This window comes from Euprymna scolopes, chromosome 10 (genome assembly GCF_053919585.1).
Source record: "Euprymna scolopes isolate OS-2025 chromosome 10, ASM5391958v1, whole genome shotgun sequence".
Lineage (NCBI taxonomy): Eukaryota > Metazoa > Mollusca > Cephalopoda > Sepiida > Sepiolidae > Euprymna > Euprymna scolopes.
Window position 1 is genome coordinate 156525188 of NC_136491.1, and position 24402 is coordinate 156549589.

At 34.2% G+C, this 24402-nt stretch overlaps 1 protein-coding gene across 2 annotated transcripts in view; it reads left to right on the plus strand.

Moving 5' to 3' along the window:
* The window catches only part of LOC145286324 (integrator complex subunit 1-like), a 179609-nt gene that overhangs the window by 109619 nt on the left and 45588 nt on the right, over positions 1–24402 (plus strand). For both annotated transcript variants that reach the window (XM_080135247.1, XM_080135246.1), the window contains 5 exons: positions 78–131; positions 6345–6440; positions 9458–9668; positions 12442–12580; positions 23493–23771. In XM_080135247.1, coding sequence (XP_079991373.1) covers positions 78–131; positions 6345–6440; positions 9458–9668; positions 12442–12580; positions 23493–23771 — 779 coding nt within the window. The remainder of the gene's footprint in view (positions 1–77; positions 132–6344; positions 6441–9457; positions 9669–12441; positions 12581–23492; positions 23772–24402) is intronic.

Below are 24402 nucleotides of genomic sequence, written 5' to 3' on the forward strand. Positions count from 1 at the left end.
GATTTATTGTTTACAAATTTTGCTGTAAATATCCGAGTTTTGAAAAGTTTCTACAAATTTATTTTTTCAAATTTTAGGGTTTAGCAACAAGCAATGAAGTTGCTTTAAATGTGGCACAAGCTCTCCATCACGTAAGTTTTTTTTTTCTGTTGTAGATCCGTTACAAAAATTAAATGTCATTTCATTTTGTTTAAGTTGTATATTTTTTTTAAATGTTTTTCAGAAAAAACGTTTCTAAAAGTCATTTTTATGCACATTGAGTGTTATATATATATATATATATATATATAGGCACTGTATATATATATATATATATATATATATATATATATATATATATATATATATATAATGTACAGTGCCTGCAAAAGTTTACAATACACATTTGAAACTGTCAGTTTTTGTATTTTTAGCTTCCAAATGAAACTTTTTAGAAACAAAGAAAATGTATTGAAACTAAGATGGAAACAGTGGGAAAAATAAAAAATAAGAATTTAACACAACGCGAAGAGAAAACTCAATAATTAGCAACGCAAAAGTTTACAGCACATGTTAAATGCATTAGATTTCTCAATTTTATGACAATTTATCATGCTAAAATGCTTAGAAGCTTCTAGAATGTTTAGAAGTATGCAGTAGTGTTATGAGACCGGATCTCACCCCATAATGGACTCGTCCAGAGAATCAGCTCCTAAGGCTGATATGGTGGAGCGAGATCTCAACGGATATTGTATCTCGGGGAGCAAGCTCTTATTGATACCTGCAACTACTACTATTCTCTTTATCTTTTTCTATATCCTTGTACCTTTCCTTAATACACTTGTAAACTACCTACTACATGTTTTCCCGTGTCGTTTTTGTGAACCCAACTGAGCGCTACAACAACTAGGTATCGAAGTAAGCAAATAGTAAAAGTATTGCGTCATTTTTTATCTAATAACCGTATTGTAAGCAATCACATCATGGGAAAGAATAACAGATTGGTCAAGAGCTCAGAAAACGAATTGTAAATCTTCATCAAAGTGGGTTAGGATATAGAACAATATCCAAACAGTTGATGATTCCATTGAATTATGTTGGAACAATAATTTGGCACTGGAAGTATCAAAAATCAACCCTTCCTTTGGTCGGACTAGGTCGTCCTTGAAAAATAATCAAACGTGTTGAAAGGTTATTAAGAAAGAATGTTATGAATTCGCCTAGAATTACTCTTGAAGAGCTGCAGAAGAACTTAAAACAGTGAAATTAAAGTTAGCAAGGACACAATTAGTAGAACCCTTCACCTAAAAGACATCTTCTCTAGATCAGCAAGGAAAACTCCCCTTCTTAAGCCAAAGCATGTTCGTGCTAGGCTTGATTTTGCAAATGAGTATGCAAGCAAGCCTTTAGTGTTTTGGCATAACATGCTTTGGTCAGATGAGACCAAAATTGACTTGTTTGGCACTACAAAAAACACCGAAAGTTTGGAGAAAAAAAGGTACTGAATACCAGTCAAAAAACACTATTCCAACAGTAAAATTTGGAGGAGAATGCATTATGATCTGGGGTTGTTTTGGTGCAGGAGGTGTGGGAAAAGTGGAAATAATAAAAGATAAAATGAATGGAGCACTTTATAGGAGTATTTTGGAGAAAAACCTTAAAGAAAATGTCAAGTTGCTCAAATTGAAATCAATCTGGATCTTTCAACAAGATAACGATCCAAAACACATTGCGAAACTCACACAAAATTGGTTTAATTCAAATAAAGTGAACGTTTTAAAGTGGTCTAGTCAAGCTCCTGATCTCAACCCTATAGAGAATTTATGGGGAGAATTGAAATTACGGGTTCATAGAAGAGAATCTTCAAATCTGCGAGAATTGAAGAGAATTTGTGTGGAAGAATGGAATAAAATAACACAAGACACATGTAAGACGTTCGTAGGAGATTATTCAAAACGTCTGCATGCTGTAATCAACAATAATGGTTATGCTACAAAATACTAGATATTATTTTGTAAATGTGTTGTAAAATTTTGCGTTGCTAATTATTGAATTTTCTTTTTGCGTTGTGTTAAATTATTTAAAAAAATTTTTTCCAACTGTTCCTATCATAGTTTCAATACATGTTTATAAAAAGTTTCATTATCATTTGGAAGCTAGAAATACAAAAACTGACAGCTTCAAATGTGTATTGTAAACGTTTGTGGGGCACTATATATATATATATATATATATATATATATATTTTTATTTATTTATTTATTTTTTTTTTTTTTATTACATTTTCACCCCAAACAAGGCAAATTGCCACTTTGGTGTAGGGGGCTACTATCAGGGGAAACAACTACTGGGGTACTATGTAGGGATTTGGGCAGCAAGATGTCGGTTCACGCCACACTTGAACTTCTGCACGTCAGTACTGTTGGGGAAGCAGGGACCTGGAATGGAATTCCAGAGTCTAGCGGTTCTGGGGAAGAAACTATTGGAGTAAAAAGATCTTTTACATCTAGGGATCTCTACAGTGTGGGGGTGGGATTCAGCAGCCTGTCGGGTTTGTCGAGGGTGCTCACGTCGTGGGGGCACAAGTGATTGCAGTTCGTCAGAGCATTCACCACTAAAATACTTGTAGAAAAGGCAGAGGGATGCAACATTTCGTCGATGGGACAGAGGCTGAAGCTTAGATGCCAGTTCAGGACCTATCAGGTTTATATATATATATATATATATATATATGCATATGTTTTATTACCGTTTGATCTGTTTGGTTACATATATTTCGGATGTTGGACCATGTTTACAATCCAACAGCCTAGTCAGACCTTACAGAAATGGTTGTTAGTATTTGGAAGAAGTGTTTTAGAAGAAATACAAGAAAAAAAGGGGGGGGAGACAGGTATCGACAATATTTAAGTTTTGAAGGTTAAAATACCTTAGATTGTAGTGTGTGTGTGGGGGGGGGTAGCAGATTCAGGTAGGCATGGGTGGAGATATATGGATATAGGGAGGGAGAGGTGGAGAGAGGATGGTAAAGAAAAAAGAAAGGGAGGTAAGAAGAGGAGGAATTTCAATTTTTAGGTTTTAAAATTTTGACTGCTTTTTGCTTGTTTAGCCAGGTATATGAAGTGGATGAGAGAGAGAAAGAAATGATTTGTGTATGTGTATACACACAGACATGTATATATTTATACCAAGTAAATAAAGTAAAGTTAGGATAAGTAAATACACGGGTGTAGTTAATAATGCGACGTTAGGTAGACGTATTGTAAGATATGTTCAAAATACATGTTGTTGGTTTAATATTTAGGGGTCTGTATTGATTCGCTTTGCTTATTGGATAGGGATTAAGTTATAGTGTCTAGAAAAAAATTTAGGGATCTAGATAAAAGTAGGGATGAAGATAGGAATAGAGATAGAATAAATTAATAGATTGAGAGATTAAACAAAAGAAAAAAAAGAAAGTTAAAAAGAGGGTATAAAGGTTAAAAGGTTAAAGATTATGAGAGTGGTGGTTAAGTTATAATGAGCCAGGGGTTCTTGTACATTCGTTAAGTTCATTCTTGTAGTTTCGTTAAGTTCATATATATGTGGGGTGGGCTCCTAACATGGTGCTTTGGGCAGTGGTTATGCTTAACTTTATTTTCAGCGTCAAATGTATTGTGGATACAGGCATATATAAACATACAAACACATACATGCATATAAACTCAGATATAGCTATACCTGTATACATACACTCACCCATGCATACACATATATATACAGACATATACAGACACTAACACCCAGATGTACACAGACACATACATGTGCACATAGATATACCAATATACATTCATGTATATACACATGCCCCATGAGCACATACATTCATACACGCGCACATAGAAACATATACATAAACACATATAAGGATATATATATATATATATATAGACCCAATCATGCCCGCACATACACATACTTATACATATGAAGACACATGTACGGATCTCCAGTACATACATACATATGTGCATACACACACATGTACCCATATACACGTATATACAATTATATAAATATACATATTCATAAAAATATAAATATACACACATATATATATATATATATATATATATATATATACATAGAGATGTGTATATTTATACTTTTATGAATATTTATAAAGGTTAATCATTTACTTGAAACATACTCAGTTTGTATATACCAATTGTAATTGGATTAAAAATCTTTCCCATAATTAAAGTTTTTACAATGAAAAAAATTTTTTTATATAAATTTTGAAAAAAAATCCAATGAATGCCTTTTTATTGGGTTCCAGAGCATATATTGTGTGATGTAATAATTTTTCAAGTTCCAAATATCAAGTTTTTTTCAATTGATCATTTATTATTTTTAAAAGGTATCCATTACAATATTATTTCATATTGCGACTAACAAGTTTGCAAGATTATGTTATTGCTGCATATTTAGTCATGTACTCTTCAGATGTTTACCTTAAAAAAAAAAACCCTCATAAAAACACCATTTTGAACACCTTAAATCGTTCATGATGTAACTGACATGCTCTGCTGTTCCTTCTCATTACAAAGATTATGATCCGCCAGATGACCATAATCTTCGGTAACAAGAACAAACAGTAGAGCATGTCAGTTACATGAACCATGTAAGTTGTCTAAAGTGATGTTTTTCTAAGTTTTTTTAAGGTCAACATCTGATGAGTATGTGACTAAAAATGCAGCAATACAAAACAATATTGGTTACCTTTTGAAATACAATAAATGACCAACTGAGAAAACTTTAACCCAAAGTCAGTGGCAACCTCTCCATCCTCCCATAATTGCACAAAGATGCTCTTAAGACTACACACATAATCATCTTTAGAAAACAAACAAAATGCACAGAATTTATCTCCCATAGAAAAAAAAATTGTTAACTGCCCTAAAACGATAGAATGACTCAAAATGAGGAATCATTTTACATTAAATTCTAAAATAATTTTTGTTTTTCAAGGTGTTCACACATAATTGCCTAAAACGGCGGAATCATATATTTCTGATCACAACATTGCATACGATTGTTTCAGCCACCAGTATTGCCATATAAGGACAGGATTATTTGCCATGTAAGGACATAATTATTTGCCATATAAGGACATAATTATTTGCCATATAAGGACATAATTATTTGCCATATAAGGACATAATTATTTGCTATATAAAGACATAATTATTTGCCATATAAGGGCATAAGTATTTGCCATATAAGGGCATAAGTATTTGCCATATAAGGGCATAAGTATTTGCCATATAAGGACATAATTATTTGCCATATAAGGACATAATTATTTGCCATATAAGGACATAATTATTTGCCATATAAGGACATAATTATTTGCCATATAAGGGCATAATTATTTGCCATATAAGGACAGAATTATTTGCCATATAAGGACAGAATTATTTGCCATATAAGGGCATAATTATTTGCCATATAAGGGCATAATTATTTGCCATATAAGGACATAATTATTTGCCATATAAGGACATAAGTATTTGCCATATAAGGACATAATTATTCATCAAATTTAATGAACAATTATGTCCTTATATGCCAACGTGATATCTCGAAATAAAAGATATTTAAAGCTCTAGTATTGCACTATTGAGCTATCTAAATGAGAATTTTGTTATTTATTTATATGTAAACACTGTCCTAAGTAGTTACATTACATATAAGCATATTGTCTTTCACATTGGCAGCTGCTGAGGAGGCATTCACAGGTTTACAAGTAATAAAACCAACTCTGATACATTCTATAAATATTAGTTGCACTCTGTGTGTGTGTGTGACACCATTGTGGGAAAACGACCCTCAAAGCGCTAACATTCTTATCTTAGCTTTTCTGTTGAGGCAGAATTCACCAGTTGATGTCAACCCATCTTGATTTCTCAAATCTCTCCCGACCTGATCTAATTCATGATCTAGCTTCCACTGTGTCCAACTTGAAAGTTCAATCTGTCATCAACCTTCATAAACCACTCCCAACCATTGTAAAACCTTGTCACTCCTAAAAATAACTCTAAAAATATATCTGATCCTTTTGTTCCTGTCATGTGATACACCTTGAGTACAACCCTGCCTCAGCTCTTCTTTGTGTATGTTAATGAACAACTTCCTATGCCTTTGTTATACTGCTAAACATATTTCCTCTACTTTTGTTATACACCATTCCTCTATTCTTTTTACTTCCTAGCATTTAGGTGCGGGGGTGGGGCAACATCGATAGTATCACAAATCATCTTTTTATTTTAATCAACTCAAATAATTTCATTTTTATTTTAATTTTTCATTGTTTTCTGTAGATTCTGTCCTCCCCAATGCACGAAGTTTTTGTGCACCAAATGATAAAGACTCCAAGCAAAACCTGCCCTCTTCTAAAATTACTCACAGCAAAACAGGTAAGAAAAACAGTTTAGGTTTTCTTTGTAGCTCCTCAATCAGGCCATGGTCATTGGTCATTTCTCTTGTTCCTTTGTTGTCTCTGGCTGACCATGTGAACAACAAATCTTACATCTGGAGATGACAACGGTTTAACTTGATTTTGCTTTTATATATATATATATATAAATATAATTCTTATTCTATCCAAACAAGTATTATTACTTGATAACAAAAAGTGAAGCAGAGGGAATAGGGTGAAGAAAAAGGTGATTTCACGTGAATGGATAGTCTGGTGAAAGATAAAGTATCCAATGACGGTAAAATCCAAAAATGTAAATCCAAGAAAGTTAGTTAAATTTCCATTCGCACAAGTAAAATCCAAGGAAATCGCGTAATTGGAAGATGGTCCAAAATAATCCAAAAGGCCGAATCCATGGAATAATTCACAAATATATACAAGGAAAAGAGGAAAGAATTCCAATAATATTATTAAAAGAAAAATAAGATATGCGTTAAACTCGGTTGCCGAGACAAGGTGTAATTAAGAAAAATCAGTCAATGAGTTTTTTATTTTATATCTATCTATCTATATGTATATATATATATATATATATATATATATATATATATATATATATATATAATCACTCTAAACAAGGCATAAAGCCACTTGATGTAAAGAGCTTAAAAAGATATTAGTTCAAGATCAAAAGCTAGCCAACGATAAGTGTTTGATATGTAGATTAAAAACCCCAAAAACAATTTTAATGATTTATAAATGTTTTTTAATCAGTTTTCTTACACCCATTGCATGTGTACTGTTTTTATTTAAAAAAAAAAAAAATTATTGGTATGTCTACGTTGAAAGAATGGATGACATTTACTGCAGGTTAGTACATGTAGAACATTTGAGATAGAAGGTTCAGTTCGCAAGGGAAGGCTGAAGAAAAACCTGGTAATAAATGATAAATAAATACTTGTTCAGATATAGGGTAATATGAAAATCAATTTCTTTAAACCATCTGAAGCACGCCAGCATATAAAATGGATGTTAGACCAAATATGATGATGACGATGGTATCCAGACTTATAGTTATCAATAAGATTAATGAAGGCATTTATTTTCTTTTTTCCCTCTTTTTTGTTTTTTGTTCATATTAAATATTACCTTCTTTCCAGTGTGTGTACATAGATGAAAATATCATATTCCAAAAATCACATAAATTGATCAAGGAGTTTAAAGTTATAAATAAGAAAATCAAATTGTATGAGTTTTATGATGTAATGTCTACAAATTCCCATTAATCACTTAAAAATAAGGATTCATATTATTTGACTGTTTTCAAGAGTATTATTTTCACCACGTTTCAATCAATGTAGCTTCCAACCTTCAGATATATCTTGTTAAACTCTGGAATTTTTCTGTCAAATTCTGAATGGAACCCCTTATTTAGTTATTTACTGCCCTCATTGACAAAATAAGGGGTTCCATTCGAAATTCCGTGCAGATTATCGAGTTTGACAGAAAGATTCCTCAGTTCAACAAGATAGACCTAAAAAAAATACTTTTATAATACAAAAATGAAATATCTGCATGCATATACCTGTGATGGAATAAAAATTGCATATTCCAAAAATCACGTAAATTGATCACATAGTTTTATGTTAAGGAAATCAAATTTTATGTGTAAGCAAAAAAGGACTGTCTTGCATCTCCATCTTGAAAAAATAAGGGCAGATAACTCCACAATAATTTCAACTTGTAAGATCAGTCTTGTAATGTCTATGATTTCCCATTAATTAAAAAAAGAATAGTAATTTTTTTATATAAATAAAACTACCTGATCAATTTTAGTGATTTTTGGAATGTGATCTTTTCATTTTGTCATGAGTATTTACATCATGCAGATTTTTCTGTATTTTTATTATTTTAATATAGTGGAATTCTGGACAACCACCAGGGTGTTTTAATCTCACTTCCAGCGAATAGTTATATAGGCTACTGGGGCCTGTAGATTTAATATCCCCTTGACACTTCCTCCCTTGGAGAAAGCCGGTTCAATCTGTCTAAGGTGAATGCCATACAACAAACAAACAAACAAATAGATAAAATTTATAAATGTACAGATGCGAAAAAAACCCTCAAATATGAATAGATAACTCTAATCTCTTTCTGCAACGTTGTCCAGGAACCAACATGTTGTAGCCTCAGTCGCAAAGTAGACAAAGAATAGAAAAGAACTTGAACTTGCTTTTTTTGTTGTACAACAACATTTATTTCCTCATTTTCTCGTTATTGCTGACATCTCTCACATGCTGATCTTCTCGAACATGCTCTCAATTGTCATCCATGTCTCTAATGTGATCATTTTCTCGAACGTGCTCTGTCCTCTTTATATTCTATTTTTTTCTTCTCGTGACGTCATTTTGCTAGCTACCCAGTATTTGCATATAGCTGTCTGCACTGTTATATTTTAGTTTCATTTTGTTTGATACAAAATGACACATGCCACTCTTCTCATGAGTGCTGAAAACGGTGAAGGAGTCAAATTTTGAATTTGACTTCATTGAAAAATCCAAAATCTTTGTTTGTACTTGTCACGAACAAAGATGTCATATTCTAAAAATCACATGAATTGATCAAGTAATCTTTTTTTTATTTTTATCAAAATTGACAATTTTTATATATATGAAGTTATATCTTGAATAAAAACAAAATCTCAGTAGTCGAATTGAGTTGTTGTTCTTGAATTTTAACACATTCTAAAACAACATGGCAATTCCCAGCTTGCTCGTGATAAAATTTGATTCTTAGTAAAAAAAAAACAAAAAACTACTTGATCAATTTACATTATTTTTGGAATATGACATATCTGTTCTGTGAGGAGTACATCTATCATAAAGATTTTTCTGTATTTTTTTTTTTTTTTTAAATTTAATCACATTTTAAATAAGAACCCAGGGAAATATTAAAGTAAAATTTTATATTTTTTATTCTTAAAAAAAAGATTTTTTTTTTTTTTTTCAACTTTAGCGCCAGCTGGATGGTGCCTTGAAGAAGCCAATGGATCTGTTGTGGTCAGTTTGTAAAGACCATCGTTCGTCTGTGACAGCAGTGGTGAACCAATATCTGGCCAGTCATCAACGCCAGTCATCAAAATTAACAGTCAAGGCTGAAGTGCAATCCATTACTGAACAACTGATTGATAAAAACAAAGAAATTTGTGAAGACAAACTTTTGGCAGGTATGTGACATGTTAATTTTTTTTTTTTTTTTCAGAAAAAGTTGAAATTGGAGAGAAAGAAAATGTTCATTGGATATGGGGGTACCAAAATGTTCATTGGATATGGGGATACCAAAATGTTCATTGGATATGGGGGTACCAAAATGTTCATTGGATATGGGGTACCAAAATCTCAAACAAAATACTTTTTTTTCTTTTACTCGCCTTCACCACTTGGACGTAAGGGGCTGCTACTTGTGACCATACCTAAGAAAGATTAAGATGTTGGTTTACATATTTTCTTTTTAATTTTTTTTTTTTTCATTACATTTTCACCCCAAACAAGGCACATTACCACTTTGATGTAGGGGGCTACTATCAGGGACATAAGCTACAGGGGTACTACGTGGGGAGTTGAGCAGCGAGATGTCGGTTCAGGTTATACTTGGACATACAGAAGTATGTCAGTACAGTTGGGAAAGCAGGAATCCGGAAGGGAGTTCCAAAGTCTAGTGGTTCTGGGGAAGAAACTACTGGAGTAGAAAGCTCTCTTACATCTAGGGATCTCAACTGAAGGGGTGGGATTTTGCTGCTTGTCGGATTTGTTGGGGGTATTTACGGTGAGTGCTTGCAGTTCTTCGGAGCATTCACCATTAAAGTATTTGTAGAACAGGCAGAGGGATGCTACATTTCGTCGATGGGACAGAGGTTGTAGCTTAGATGACAGTTCATTTAAACTTCTGCAAATCAGTACAGCTTGGGAAGCAGGAAGGTAATCGAGGGAAAAAGCTATTAGAGTAGAAAGCTTTCTGCCATTAAAGGACCTCAACAATGAAGGGGTGTGGTTTTGTTGCTAAGCAGGTTTGTTGGGACATATGTATGTTGAAGGGGCACAAGTGCAATGAGTTCATCAGAGCACATTGCATTAAAATACTTGTAAAAAAGGCACAGAGGTGTAACATTGTGGCGATGGGACAGGGGTTGGAGCCTAATTGACAAAGTGGGGCCTATTAGATTACAGACCCTTTTTTGAACTCTATCCAAGAGGGAGAGACTAGCGATAGATGCACCAGCCCAGATATGGCAACAAGAGACTAGCGATAGATGCACCAGCCCAGATATGGCAACAATACTTCATACATGGATCAATGGTGGCATTGGAGAGGTACATTATACTCTCAGGTGTGAGTAGTTTTCTAGCACGATAGAGGGAGCCCACCTTCCTTGAAGCAGCCTTCACAATGTCCTCAATATATTTGTTCCAGTTCATATTTCTTGTGAATGGTAAGCCGAGAAGTCTGAAGGAAGAATTCTCAGGTAGGATGTTATTTGTCATGGATATGAATGGTTGGAGAGGCTTCTTGTAATTGTTAAGGAAAGCAGTTTATTCTTACTTGAATTAAATGTTACCATTCATTTATTTATGGCCCCATTCCACTATGGTTTGGAGGTCGTTTTCTAATGATTCTGCCATTGTCGTAGATTTATGTACATCTGTTCTTCCTGCATGCATGTTATAGAGCGTTGTATCGTCAGCAAATATACCCATCTCTCATACAATATTATCAGAGAGGTCGTTTATGAATATCAGGAATAATAGTGATCCAAGGATTGACCCCTGAGACACTCCTGCATTAAAGTTATGCTGCTTGGATGTACATCCATCAATGACAACCTGGGTGGTCCTATTGTGTAAGAAGCGTCTAATTATATTTAGTTTACATCCAGTTATACCGTATGACATCTCTTTACCATAAATGAAAGAGGTGCATTATAATTAGATATAAAAAAATGCATTTTTTTTTTTTGACATCTCATATTGAAATTAGTAAAATTTACAAAAATTATGCAAAATGATTGTGTAGAAAAATGATTACAAGAAGAAACGGTACTAGTGCATCCTGTAAAGCAGACGTAACTTCGCGTTTGCTAAACTTTCCCCGGAACATAACGTCAACAGTGTTGTGATTGGCTGATCGCTATGTTACGGCAGACAGCAGCTAAACCTGAACTGTTGACGTCATGTTCAGAGGAAAGCCAAGCAAACGCGGAGTTACGTCTGATTCAAAGGATGCACTAGTACCGCAAAAAAGAAGAATTTATCGAATATTGCAGTTTTATCGGTTTAGTCTATTTCCTATGACTTATCTCCCTTGTTTTCACTAACCTTTCGCTATTTCAAATTAGACGGTGCAAATCGATAATAATTTCTTTTTACACTAACAGTAAAAGTTGCAACTCTCCTTACTCCCTTCACCCCTCCCACCTCTGAATTTGATAAGCCCCTAGGACCAACTATCACTCCAAATCTAAAATCTGTTGCTAAGGTCGCTGGAAAGATTGTTGAATCATTCTACTGCTCCATAAAGTACTTCACTCCTGACCCAATTCTGTACCTGTATAAGAGTCAGATATATTCTAAGATGGATTACTGTTGCCACATTTGGAGAGATGTCACTCAGAGCAGTCTTTCTTGCCTTGACAAAGTACAAAATCGATTTCACAATCTAGTGAGGAGTGATCCTTTCTCATGAATTTAAATAAGTGATGAGAGAAAAAAATTGGTGAATGTCAAGAAAAATGAGAAACGAAGAAAACAATTCAAAAATAAAAACATTAAAATATTGTTACTATTTCTTTAGTATTATTAGACTGGGTTAGTGTTGTAGAGAGCTGGATAAACATACAAGATTAAAGATTATAAGAATCTTACTTAACAAAGAAGAATGAATCCATGATGCATTTTTTTCTGAATTAAAACGAAAAATGACAGGTTTTTATTTTATGCTTTCAGATTTCAAGAGGCGTGACCACCTAAACGACCCGTTGTTAGAGTCCGTGGTTGAATGTTGCATGAATAATCAAATAAAATGCAATCAGATGGGCAAAATAACCAAACTTGCCTGCAAAATGTTAATAGACGATAAATCTGGGTAAGTAAAGGCACAATAATACTTGATCGTAAGAAAGGGGGGGGGAACATTACTTTGTTTGTAACCTTAATCGACTTGCCCATTAATCTAACTATCCCATATTTATTGTGTAGTAGTAGGCCTCCATCTGTCAAGATTGACCATGCTGGGTGGTGTGATATGGAGGATAGGCTACTGCCCACGTGGCATGTCCCTTCCCCCTCAACATCACTGATGGATCCAAAGTAACAGCCAGGCAATTACAATTAGTTCCCATCACACTAGAATAATGATGTCATCACAGTAGAATGATGATGTCATCACAGTAGAATGATGATGTCATCACACTAGAATGATGATGTCATCACAGTAGAATGATGATGTAGACAAAACTGCCTGAATCTTTAGATTTTTCATAAAATTTTATTCCTGAAGCCTTTTCATAGGCTGAGTATTCCACAAGGCAGAAGAGGTTTGAAATCAGGGTTAGTTTTTGTCTGGAATTCTCCCTATATAAAAAAACAAAAATCAAGAAAAATCTGTGTAATCTATGTACCTGTGACAGAACGAAAATATCATATTCTAAAAGTCACGTAAATTGATCAAGTAGTTTTATTTTTCTGAACAAAATCATTTTTAAGTGATTAATGGGAAATCATAGACATAAATCTTGCGAGTTTGAATTATTGTTGTTATCTCCTTGGTTTCTGGAAATTATTTTCAAAATAGCAACACAACACAGTCGTTGTTCTCTTACTCATAAAATTGGATTTTCTTAGTTAAAAATAAAACTACTTGATCAATTTATATGATTTTGGGAATATGATATTTTCGTTCTTCCATGTCAGATTTTTCTTTATTTTTGTTTTAATATAGGGGAATGCTGGACAAGAACCTTGGGTTCACCTTTCCCTAGATGAACTGTCTCCCAAGTTGATGAGCTCCACCTACCTGATCATTTATTTATATATATATATATATATATATATATATATATATATATATATATATATAAAAAATTACACTTTGTTTCGGCAGCCATGTAAAACGCATCTTATTTTTCTTTTATTAATATTATTAGAATTTTTTCCTCTTTTCCTTGTACATATTTGTGAATTATTCCACGGATTTCGGCCTTTTGAATTATTTTGGACCATCTTCCAATTACACGATTTCCTTGGATTTTACTTGTGCGAATGGAAATTTAACTAACTTTTTTGGATTTTACCGTCATTGAATACTTTACCTTTCACCAAACTATCCATTCACGTGAAATCACCTTTTTCTTCACCATATTCCCTCTGCTTCACTTTTTGTTATCAAGTAAGATGTTTGACTTACTTGCAGTTTCATCGAATACTTTTGTATGCAAAATCCAATCTCGCATTTTGCTAATTCCTACCCTCTGATGAGAAGGAAAGTATTTTTTTGAAACTCCGCGGATTAAGGACTATCCACTTATATAGTGTTTCCTTTTCTGATTAAATATGTTTTTAACTCTTTTTCAAAGTGTTTTTAACATGTTTTATTAACTATTTGCTCGTATATATATATATATATTTTTTTATTACATTTTCACCCCAAACAAGGCACATTGCCACTTTAATGTAGGGGGCTACTATCAGGGACATAAGCTACAGGGATACTATGAATATGAGAGTTGGGCAGCAAGATGTCGGTTCACGTTACACTTGAATTTCTGCATGTCAGTACAGTTGGGGAAGCAGGAACCCGGAAAAAAGTTCCAAAGTCTAGTAGTTCTGTGGAAGAAACTACTGGAGTAGAAGGCTCTCTTACATCTAGAGATCTCTGCTGTGAAGGGGTGGGATTTAGCTGCTTGTCGGGGGTATTTACGTCGAGGGAGTACAAGTGCTTGCAGTTCATCGGAGCATTCACCGTTAAAATATTTGTAGAACAGGCAGAGGGATGCTGCATTTCGTCGATGGGACAGAGGCTGAAGCTTAGATGACAGTTCAGGACCTATCAGGTTGGCGACTCTCTTTTGAACCTTGTCTAGGAGTGAAAGATTAGTAGCAGATGCACCAGCCGAAATGTGACAACAATACTCCATACATGAGCGAATGGTGGCCTTATAGAGGTACAGGATACTTTCAGGCATTAATAGCTTTTTAGCACTGTAGAGAGAATTTACCTTCTTCTCAGAAGTCCTGGCAATGCTCTCAATGTAATTGGTCCAACTCTCTCTCTCACACACACACACACACACACACACACACACACATGTATTTAATCAGAAATAAACATACCATTGAGATCACACTCATCTTACATGTGTTTCATTGAATGGTGGAAATTCACTAACCAATTCATCAGAGACAAATTTATGTTCCTCATAAAAAAAAGACACAGTTGGAGATATATATATATCTACTAGACTATCTGTTGGGTTAGTATATGTTATAACTAGCTACAGAATAGTGGCTATACAGAATTAATGTATAAATGTTTAAAAATTGAATGCATGCACAAAAACAAACATGGCGATCAGTGAAAACAATACAGAATACATTGGATAATAAAGGTCGTTACATCCTTAGATAATGAAAAATCCTTTATCTAAAAGGAGTGTAATCTGTTGAAAAAAAAATTCGAAAAAGACAAAAAGAAAAAAATATAAGGAGGGAGTGTGCATTGTACAGTTCACCCTAGTTTTGTTGTGGGTAACAGCCTTAAAAAGTTCGGGAAATAATAATTAATATTTAGCAGTGAGACCTTTTCAAAGCAAATCTTAAAAAGAAAATGAAAAAAAATGTTTTGAAGTGTTTCTACATATTTTAAAAATTTTGGAACTACTCCTTCCTATTTTTGGCATGCTTAAACTCAGATGGAGATATATTGCTTGTTTAGGAAAAAATAATTTCAATTATAAAATCATGTTCACAATTTTTGCTTTAAAAAAATAACATTTGCAAAATGAGGTAAAGTTGATCACTCACCTAACAGTTCAAACGGGCCGGTTTCTGTATAAACTGGATCAAGTTTAGTTGGCACACAAGAAAGTTTCAGACTGAATCATGTGGTTATCATATTGAACAAGAACACAATGCAATCATAACTCATACATTATGATGCGGTACAATCGTTCATTTTTATTTATTCATTTTTTCTATTTTTATTTTTCATATTTTATCAATCAAATCCAGAAGTGTTTATTGCACAAAATATTTGCTTATTCTCATTCTTAAAAATATTAGAAAAATTCATTTACGAATTACATTAAATCATATGAAATAGTACCTTCCTTCCAATGTTTGCATATGAACACAATTATTTAAAATTCTCATATTTAGTTTGATGTCTGCTTTACATGCTGGCATGTGTTGGATTGCTGTAAGCAATTGACTTCCAAAGTAACCTATCTCTGGCCAGGTCTTTATCCCTTTTCTTTCAGGTTCATTTTTATTGCTTCCTGTGTTTTTCTCCAAAAATTTAAAATAATCCTTTCTTCTGCCTACATACGTTTCTGTTAGGATGCTCTGTCTTATAAAATAGTATGTTTCAATTGTTATCATCATATTGAGTTTAGCATCTGTTTTATATGCCGACATGTGCTAGACTACTTTTAAAAATTCGGCCCTGTCAGTGGGGCATTAGAATACACTGACTGCCCCCCTGCAGAGGGTAAAAGTCCCTCAATGGGGCCACCTGTTGGCCGTGGGTGGCGACCCGTGACACCTTGGAACGGAATCCTGGTGATTGAAGGTCCTGGAGGACGAGTTCATGAGCCTCCTCTTCCTAACACATCTCTTTGGCTCTTACCTCAGTTAGACGGGCGGTCGGAGGGGCCCGATCCGATCAATCGGCTGGTCAGGTCAAGCACTACGTCTACTATCAATGGTTCAGACTAAACTGAGAAATTTAAAATTAGCAAAAGAAATCCTCTTAAACAAAACCATAGAAACTAATAAACCTCACTCCTAAAGTAGACGTTCGAAAGCGCTGGCCAAGGGTCAATCAGCAAGTGTAGAATCCAATCCCGACATGGCTGCAATCACAAAATTTTGTTCACTCTAGATTTGGGTAGTGAAAAATTGAGTAACGACAGATGCTCGGTATTTCTTACTTGACTGAGTATACTGCCTGTGTAGCCCTGACTCTGTCAAGGCGAATGGGTTTCCCCCTTGACAAGTCCCAATATTGGGCTCCGGGGTGGGTGGGGAACACAGGCAAAGAAACTTTTACCCATATTTATGTCAAAACAAAAACAAAAACCCAAACGCGCCTTATCGGACTCAGATGATGAGGAAAATACGGATTTTCCTAAATACTATGTATTAGAATCTTTGGACGAAACGGCAATGTCAAAATTATCCCCTTTTCTCATTGAAAAGGTGTTAACAAGGAAAATAAATCCTAAAATGGTAAAAAAAACTAAAGATGGTAACCTATTAATAGAAATTGAGACAAAAAGCCAAAGCCTAAATTTAGAAAATATGAAAACTTTCCATAATATTCACATTAAAGTTACCCCACACAATAAACTAAATCAATCCAAAGGAGTTATCCGTAGCCGGGAACTATCTCTGGCTTCACCAGAAGAAATCCAAAACGAACTGAGCAAACAAGGAGTCATTGACTCTAAAAGAATCTATATAAAGAAAAACTCAGAAAAAATACCAACCCATACTTACATTATTACATTTAACACTCCAAAAATTCCACCTAAAATTAAAATTGGTTACACCATGGAACCAGTTGAAATATACATCCCAGATCCTCTGAGATGTTTCAACTGTCAAAAATTCGGTCACCATAGAGATGCCTGCAGAGGTCATCCCACGTGCGCTAAATGTGGCTCTAAAGAAATAAGTCACAATGAACAAGAATGTCACGAGTCCAAATGTATAAACTGCCAAGGGGAGCACCCTGCCTACTCAAAAAGCTGTGAACGATGGAAAACTGAAAAAGAAATCTTAGCCACAAAGCATAAACGAAACATTTCTTACTTAGAAGCGAAGACAATAGTGGAAGGAGTCATTAGAAATAAAACATATGCGAAAATAACAGAAAAAACAAATCCCACCAACCAGCCTGATAAATACAATGAACTTATTGAAAAACTGGTACATCTAGAACCAAACGAATTGCTTAACTTCCAAAAAAACCTAAAAATACAACACTTTAAAAAACTAGAAAAATTAAAACTAGAAACTAGGAAAGAACCCAATAAAGTATTTATCTCCTCCCAAACCCAAACCTCCCCTCTTAAAAGCCAATATCCCCAATAACTAACTTTCTTAAAACCAAATAATAAACCAGCAAAACAAAAAATAGAAATCCTCACCAAAAATTTAATAGAAACTGATGAAATGGAGACTGAATATCAAACAGAAACCCCAAAACAAGAAATTTCCTATCGAACACCACCAAAACAAAAGAAAAACCTAAACAAAACAGTTATAAGGTCCCGTTCAAACTCCAGAACTAGAACCCCAATCCCTAAAAATCAAACTGAACCTGAAGATGAAATGGAAACAGAATACCCAAACCAACAAACAGAAACCTTAAATCAAGAAATCTCCCATCGATCAACGTCAAAACAAAAGAAAAACCAAAACAAAACGGACATAAGGTCCCATGCTAATTCTAGTTCCAGATCCCCAAACAAAAAACCCGAAACAAAAGACCAAACAGAAGACAAGCCAAAAACAGAAGAAAAAAACAAAGCTAATTGAAAACCCTCCACAACTTACACTAAATCCATACCTTATATCAACACCAATACTAAAACCCATAATCAACTAAAAAAAAAAAAAAAAAAAGAAAGAAAAAAAAACACAGCACAGAGGATCATTACCTTACCACCAATGACCTATAAACCAGTATTCCTTCAATGGAACATTAGAGGTGAAAAGGCAAATTTCGACGAATTGAACCTTCTCATTGCCTCTTTTCACCCAGCAGTCATATGCCTACAAGAAACTTATAAGAAAATTCAGAACACACTACATATCAAACGATATACAACCTATGATTATATACACGAACAAGGAAATAGAGCCTCCGGAGGAGTTTCCATTCTAATTAATAATAATATAATTCAAAGCGAAATCAAACTGAATACAACACTACAAGCCGTTGCAGTAACCATCAGTCTAAGAAAACAGCTAACAATTTGCTCCCTATACCTGCCACCTAATGAAAACATAAATAAAACAGACTTGAACTTATTGATCCAACAACTCCCTAAACCTTTTATCCTCATGGGTGACTTTAATAGCCACAATGAACTATGGGGAAACAAACAAACAAGCAGAAGAGGTAAAATTATCGAAAATTTTCTAGATGAAAACCAACTATGTTTGTTTAACAACGGAACCAACACCTATCTTCACCCTAGCTCTGGAACACTCTCGGCTATTGACCTCACCATATCAGAACCCAGTATTTTCCCAGAATATAAATGGAATGTACATCATGAGACCTGTGGGAGTGATCACTTCCCGATCATTCTAGAAGGTCAAGAACCAGAGAATGACATTAAAACACCCCGATGGAACTTGCATAAGGCCAACTGGGAAGATTTCAAAAATATGTGCCACACAGACCTAGTGCAAGAAGCTAATTTAACAAAAGATGATGACATTACCCACTTCACCAATACTCTAAATATTATAGCTGAGAAAACTATTCCTAAAAGCTCCCCATCAACAAGATATAACAAGCCTTGGTATAACAAAGATTGCAAAGAAGCGCTCAGAGCCAGACGAACAGCACTCAGAAAATTTAATAGCCAACCAACTAAAGAAAATTTAGAAAATTACAAAATAAACTGAGCCAAAGCTCGCAGAACCATTAAACAAGCTAAGCAATCAACATGGCAAACTTATGTTAGCCAACTAAATTCAAACACCAAACCTAAGGAAATATGGAACATGATAAACAAAATTACTGGGAAATACACTAAACAAGCTAATAAACATCTCATCCATCACAATGTCAAAATCACTAACAAAGAAAAAATAGCTGAAATCTTAGCAGAAAACTTTGCCAAAAACTCCTCACCGACTAATAGGAACAAAGAATTCCAAGTCATCAAAAACCAAGCAGAACAACAACAAATCCGCTTCCATTCAGACAACACTGAATACTACAATCAAATCCTTACTATGTGCGAATTAGAAGAATCTCTCAAAAACATCCATAATTCAACAGCCGGACCAGATGAAATCCCCTATGTCTTCCTAAAAGAATTGCCAATGAAATCAAAAGAATACCTCCTCAAAATTTTCAATGATATCTGGATCAATGAAAAATTCCCCGACACTTGGAGACATGCCATTATAATTCCCATACCTAAACCTTCAAAAGACCCCTCAGATCCAATAAACTACCGTCCCATTGCACTTACTAGTTTCATCTGCAAAACCCTCGAGCGAATGATCAATAGAAGACTATCCTGGTATCTAGAAAGAAATCACCTAATCTCTGAATACCAAGCAGGCTTCCAAAAGGGCAGAAGCCCTATTGACCATATCATAAATTTGGAAACCTATATTAGAGAAGCTTTCATCCTCAAAGAACATGTGGTAACAGTTTTCTTTGACATAGAAAAAGCTTTTGATACCACTTGGAAGTATGGAATATTAAAAGACCTGAATGAACTAGGTCTAAGAGGCAGAATGCCAACATTTATCAAAAACTATCTGAGTGACAGAACCTTCCAAGTAAGACTCGGAAACATCTTATCAAAGTCTCAAAAACAAGAATTGGGAGTTCCCCAAGGTGGAATTCTTTCAGTTACACTCTTTAATGTGAAAATAAACAATATAGTTAATAACATAAACTTCGGAACAAATTATGCCATCTATGTTGATGATCTCATGATTAGTTTTAAGGCCAAACATATGAACACTATTGAACGACACCTACAATTAGGCATCAACAAAATTACTAGCTGGGCTACCAAAAATGGCTTCAGCTTTTCTCAAACAAAAACAAAATGTGTTCACTTCTGCCAACATAGAAAAATGCATCCTGACCCCGAGCTAAAAATTAACAATAATAGACTAACAGTTACGGATCAATACAAGTATCTTGGAATCACCTTTGACAAAAAACTCACCTTCATACCCCACATTAAATACTTAAGGAAAAAATGCAACCAAAGAATGCAACTTGTGAGAACCATAGCTCATACAAACTGGGGAGCTGATTGCAAAACAATTCTAAAACTCTATCAAACACTGATAAGATCAAAGTTGGACTATGGCTGCTTTATCTACGGTGCAACAAGAAAATCCTACATTAAAGAACTGAACACAATTCACCACCAAGGACTCCGACTAGCACTTGGAGCATTTCCCACTACACCAGTCGAGAGTCTTTATGCAGAAGCGAATGAACCTACACTTGAAATGAGACGGACAAAATTAGCCCTACAATACTATACAAAACTTGCATCTAACACTTCAAGCCCTATATACCAGAGTGTCTTTCACCCCAAACACCAAATCCTATTCCAAAAAAAGGAAAAAGCAATCAAGCCTTATGGTCTCCGTATGAAAGAAATAAAAGACGAAGCCAAAATTAACATCTCGCAAATCCACAAAGCTTCTACACTCAAACATCCACCCTGGCTTTCCAAAACTGCTGTAAACCCACCCGAACATCTAAAACACTCTCCTATACTATTAGATCTCTCTAAACACCCCAAATCGAACACAATCAAACCCATCTATATGGAAAAAATACATGACATTCTTCATGACTATCCGGACTATGAACACATTTATACTGACGGAGCTAAAACCAAAGAAAAAGTCGGAAGCTCTGCTATTTATCGGCAAAGAAAAATCCAAAAACGCCTACCTGATAGGTCTTCCATCTTTAGTGCTGAAGCCTCAGCAATAAACCTGGCCCTTAATATTATAAGTGCTGATCAAGCAAACAAGTTTATAATATTTTCGGACTCTTTATCAGTCCTAACTTCATTAAAAGAAAAGAACATTTGCAATCCGCTAATAACTAATCTATTAAACAAACTCGATTTTCTTCATACTCAAAAACAAATCATCCTATGCTGGATCCCAAGCCATATTGGCATCCTAGGGAATACAAAAGCTGACCTAGTTGCTAAAGAGTCACTAAACTTGGAAATCTCCAACATAAAAATCCCCTACACTGACTTTAAACCAACCATAAACCTGTATATCAAAACAAAATGGCAACAACAATGGAACACTTATACAAAAAACAAGCTACAAGAAATCAAACCTACACTTGGAGAATGGAATCCCAAATCTAAACTAAACCGAAGAGAAAAAGTGATCATTACAAGATTAAGAACAGGGCATACAAATATCACCCACTCATTCCTATTAAAAGGAGAAAATCCACCTGAATGCTTACCTTGCCAAGAAAACTACACCGTTAAACATTTTTTAATTAACTGCATTGACCTAGCTCCCCTACGCCAAAAACACTACAGCATTAACAACATTAAAGATCTCTTTGAAAAAATAAATGAAAAAACAATTCTAAATTACTTGAAAGAGGTAAACCTCTCCTCCAAAGTATAAATCTACCAAAAAAAAAAAAAAAAAAAAAAAAAAAAATTCAACCCAAATCTCTTACAGACCTTCCTCCAATCTTACCTTGACATACTGGAAAATAAAGAACACCTACCTTACTAAGACATCCAAAGAAAAAAAAAATGAACTTATTTGGCCTTAAATGACCATGCAGCTGTTGATAGGCCAATAAACTGAACAAACAAACAAACAAACAAAACTTTTAAAAATTGACTTCCAAGCTAACCTATTTCTGACCAGGTCTTTATTTATCCCCCTCTTTCTCTCGAATTCATCTTTATCACTTCATCCCATGTTTTCCTCAGCCTTCCTCTGTGAACTGAACCTGCTACCTCAACTGTTCTACATTAACTCTTGTGGTAGATTACAGATTAAAATGCAATTTCAACGAATGCTAAAACGCAAATGATTCTCAATGTTTGTCTTCTTTCTTTCTTCAGTTTGTTTCGATATGCTCTCTTCATCACTTTCTAAACCTAACAAGTTTTAACACGAACATGTTAACTCACAACATTTTCAACCAAACCCTAATAAGTAACACTTATATGTGAATGTAGTAACCCACTGTGAACTTCAAAATTCCTATAAACAAACATCCGGAGACACAGAAACAGACTTCACCATTTGGTTAGACGAAAGGAACTCAAGAATGTATTTTCAACAAACCACCCCATTCCCCTTGGAGTCAGGACTGGCAAGAGGAAAAGAATTCAATGACTTGCATATTCAACCTTCAACTTGCACACATTTATACATGCACTAATAAGAACAAGGTAAACCAACACACATACACAATGCCACCCTGCCAAACACTCACATATATTACTTACACGCACATATTCACTCTATGAACATATTGACTTGCAACTCGTATTCAATCAACTTTCTTTACCCAAATACGTTTGTGTTATCAACATTTACTAACAAAAAAAAACTTTTATATTGTTATTTCTTGTATAAAAATGTGTAAAAAATTTCGTTTTTCTCAATTTTTGCATTTACAAACCTGTTTATATTTTAGGTAGCACTTGCTACCTGGTGACCCTTCTATGCCCTTAATTTTTTAATTTATTTTCATTTTATTATGCATGTTCCATATAAATATCCTCCATTTTCTTCCTTTATAACTTTTTGATCTCAATTCATATTAAATGTCTGTGTGGTGCTTGCCACTATTCAAAGGTGCTATTGCTATCCAAGATGACCTCTACCAAGGCCAGCGACAACGTCACACTTTCATCATTTTTTTTCAATGTGACCAAACCAATAAAGTTTCTTATTCTGCATATATCTCCCTAAACCAACCAAATGTAATGTAATATTGAAAATTTTCTCTTGTTCTAAACATTTCTTGTTTTTTTTCTTTTTTTTTTTTTTAGCCTGAAAGTTCCATCGTCGGCCACATGTTTATTTGTGGATTGGTTAGCACTGATTGATCCAGAGGTGATTAGCCTTGCACCCGATCTGCAATTACTTCTTCTTTTTGCGAAACAACATAAATCGTTGCAGCAGAATAATGGCACCAAATGTGCAGACCGTGCATGGAACAAGAGCCCCCAGCAGCAGGCCTACCTTCTGGCCCTCCTTACCCACCAAACTCACTGGGGAACCCTTCATCGGTGTATTAACAGGTTGTTGCAAAAAAATGAACACATCAAGTAAGTTAACTTCCTTTCATCTGTTCTCCTTTTTTTTTCTTTTTCTTTAATGCACTGTGCGAATCAAAGGTGAAGAAAATCTTCTATCAACACGAGAGCAATGACATTATGTGGAGGAAAACGTGAGGGAATATAGAACATGCAAAATAATGACGGTGTTATTGCCAGAATTTTCCAGACACTTTATATAAAATGCTGAAAGGTGCTGAAATGCTGCGTCAATGAAATTGCAACATTTAGAAAACATTTATTTGCTATTGATTTATGAAAAGAAACAAAAATGAAATATCTTGATTCGAACAAAAAAAATGTGTAAAAAAAGAAAATCATTAAAAGATTTTTCTTTTCATTTTGCTGTTAATTGCATGCTATCGAAATAATTATGAAACTTACCTTACAATAAGTGTTTTTTTAAATTTTTTTCTTGATTTGAATTTTCTTAAAGTTTTGTAAACATTGGCCAATAATTATTCCTTATAGTTTATTCATAAAAGCAAAGAATATTGCTTTCATTTTTTTTCAATTAATTTTGTATTGAATTATTTTTTATTATACATTATATTTTAATTGAAAAAATAAAAAAAGTAAGTATGAGGATCGAACCCGAACCGTTGAGGCAAAGTTGTAAATT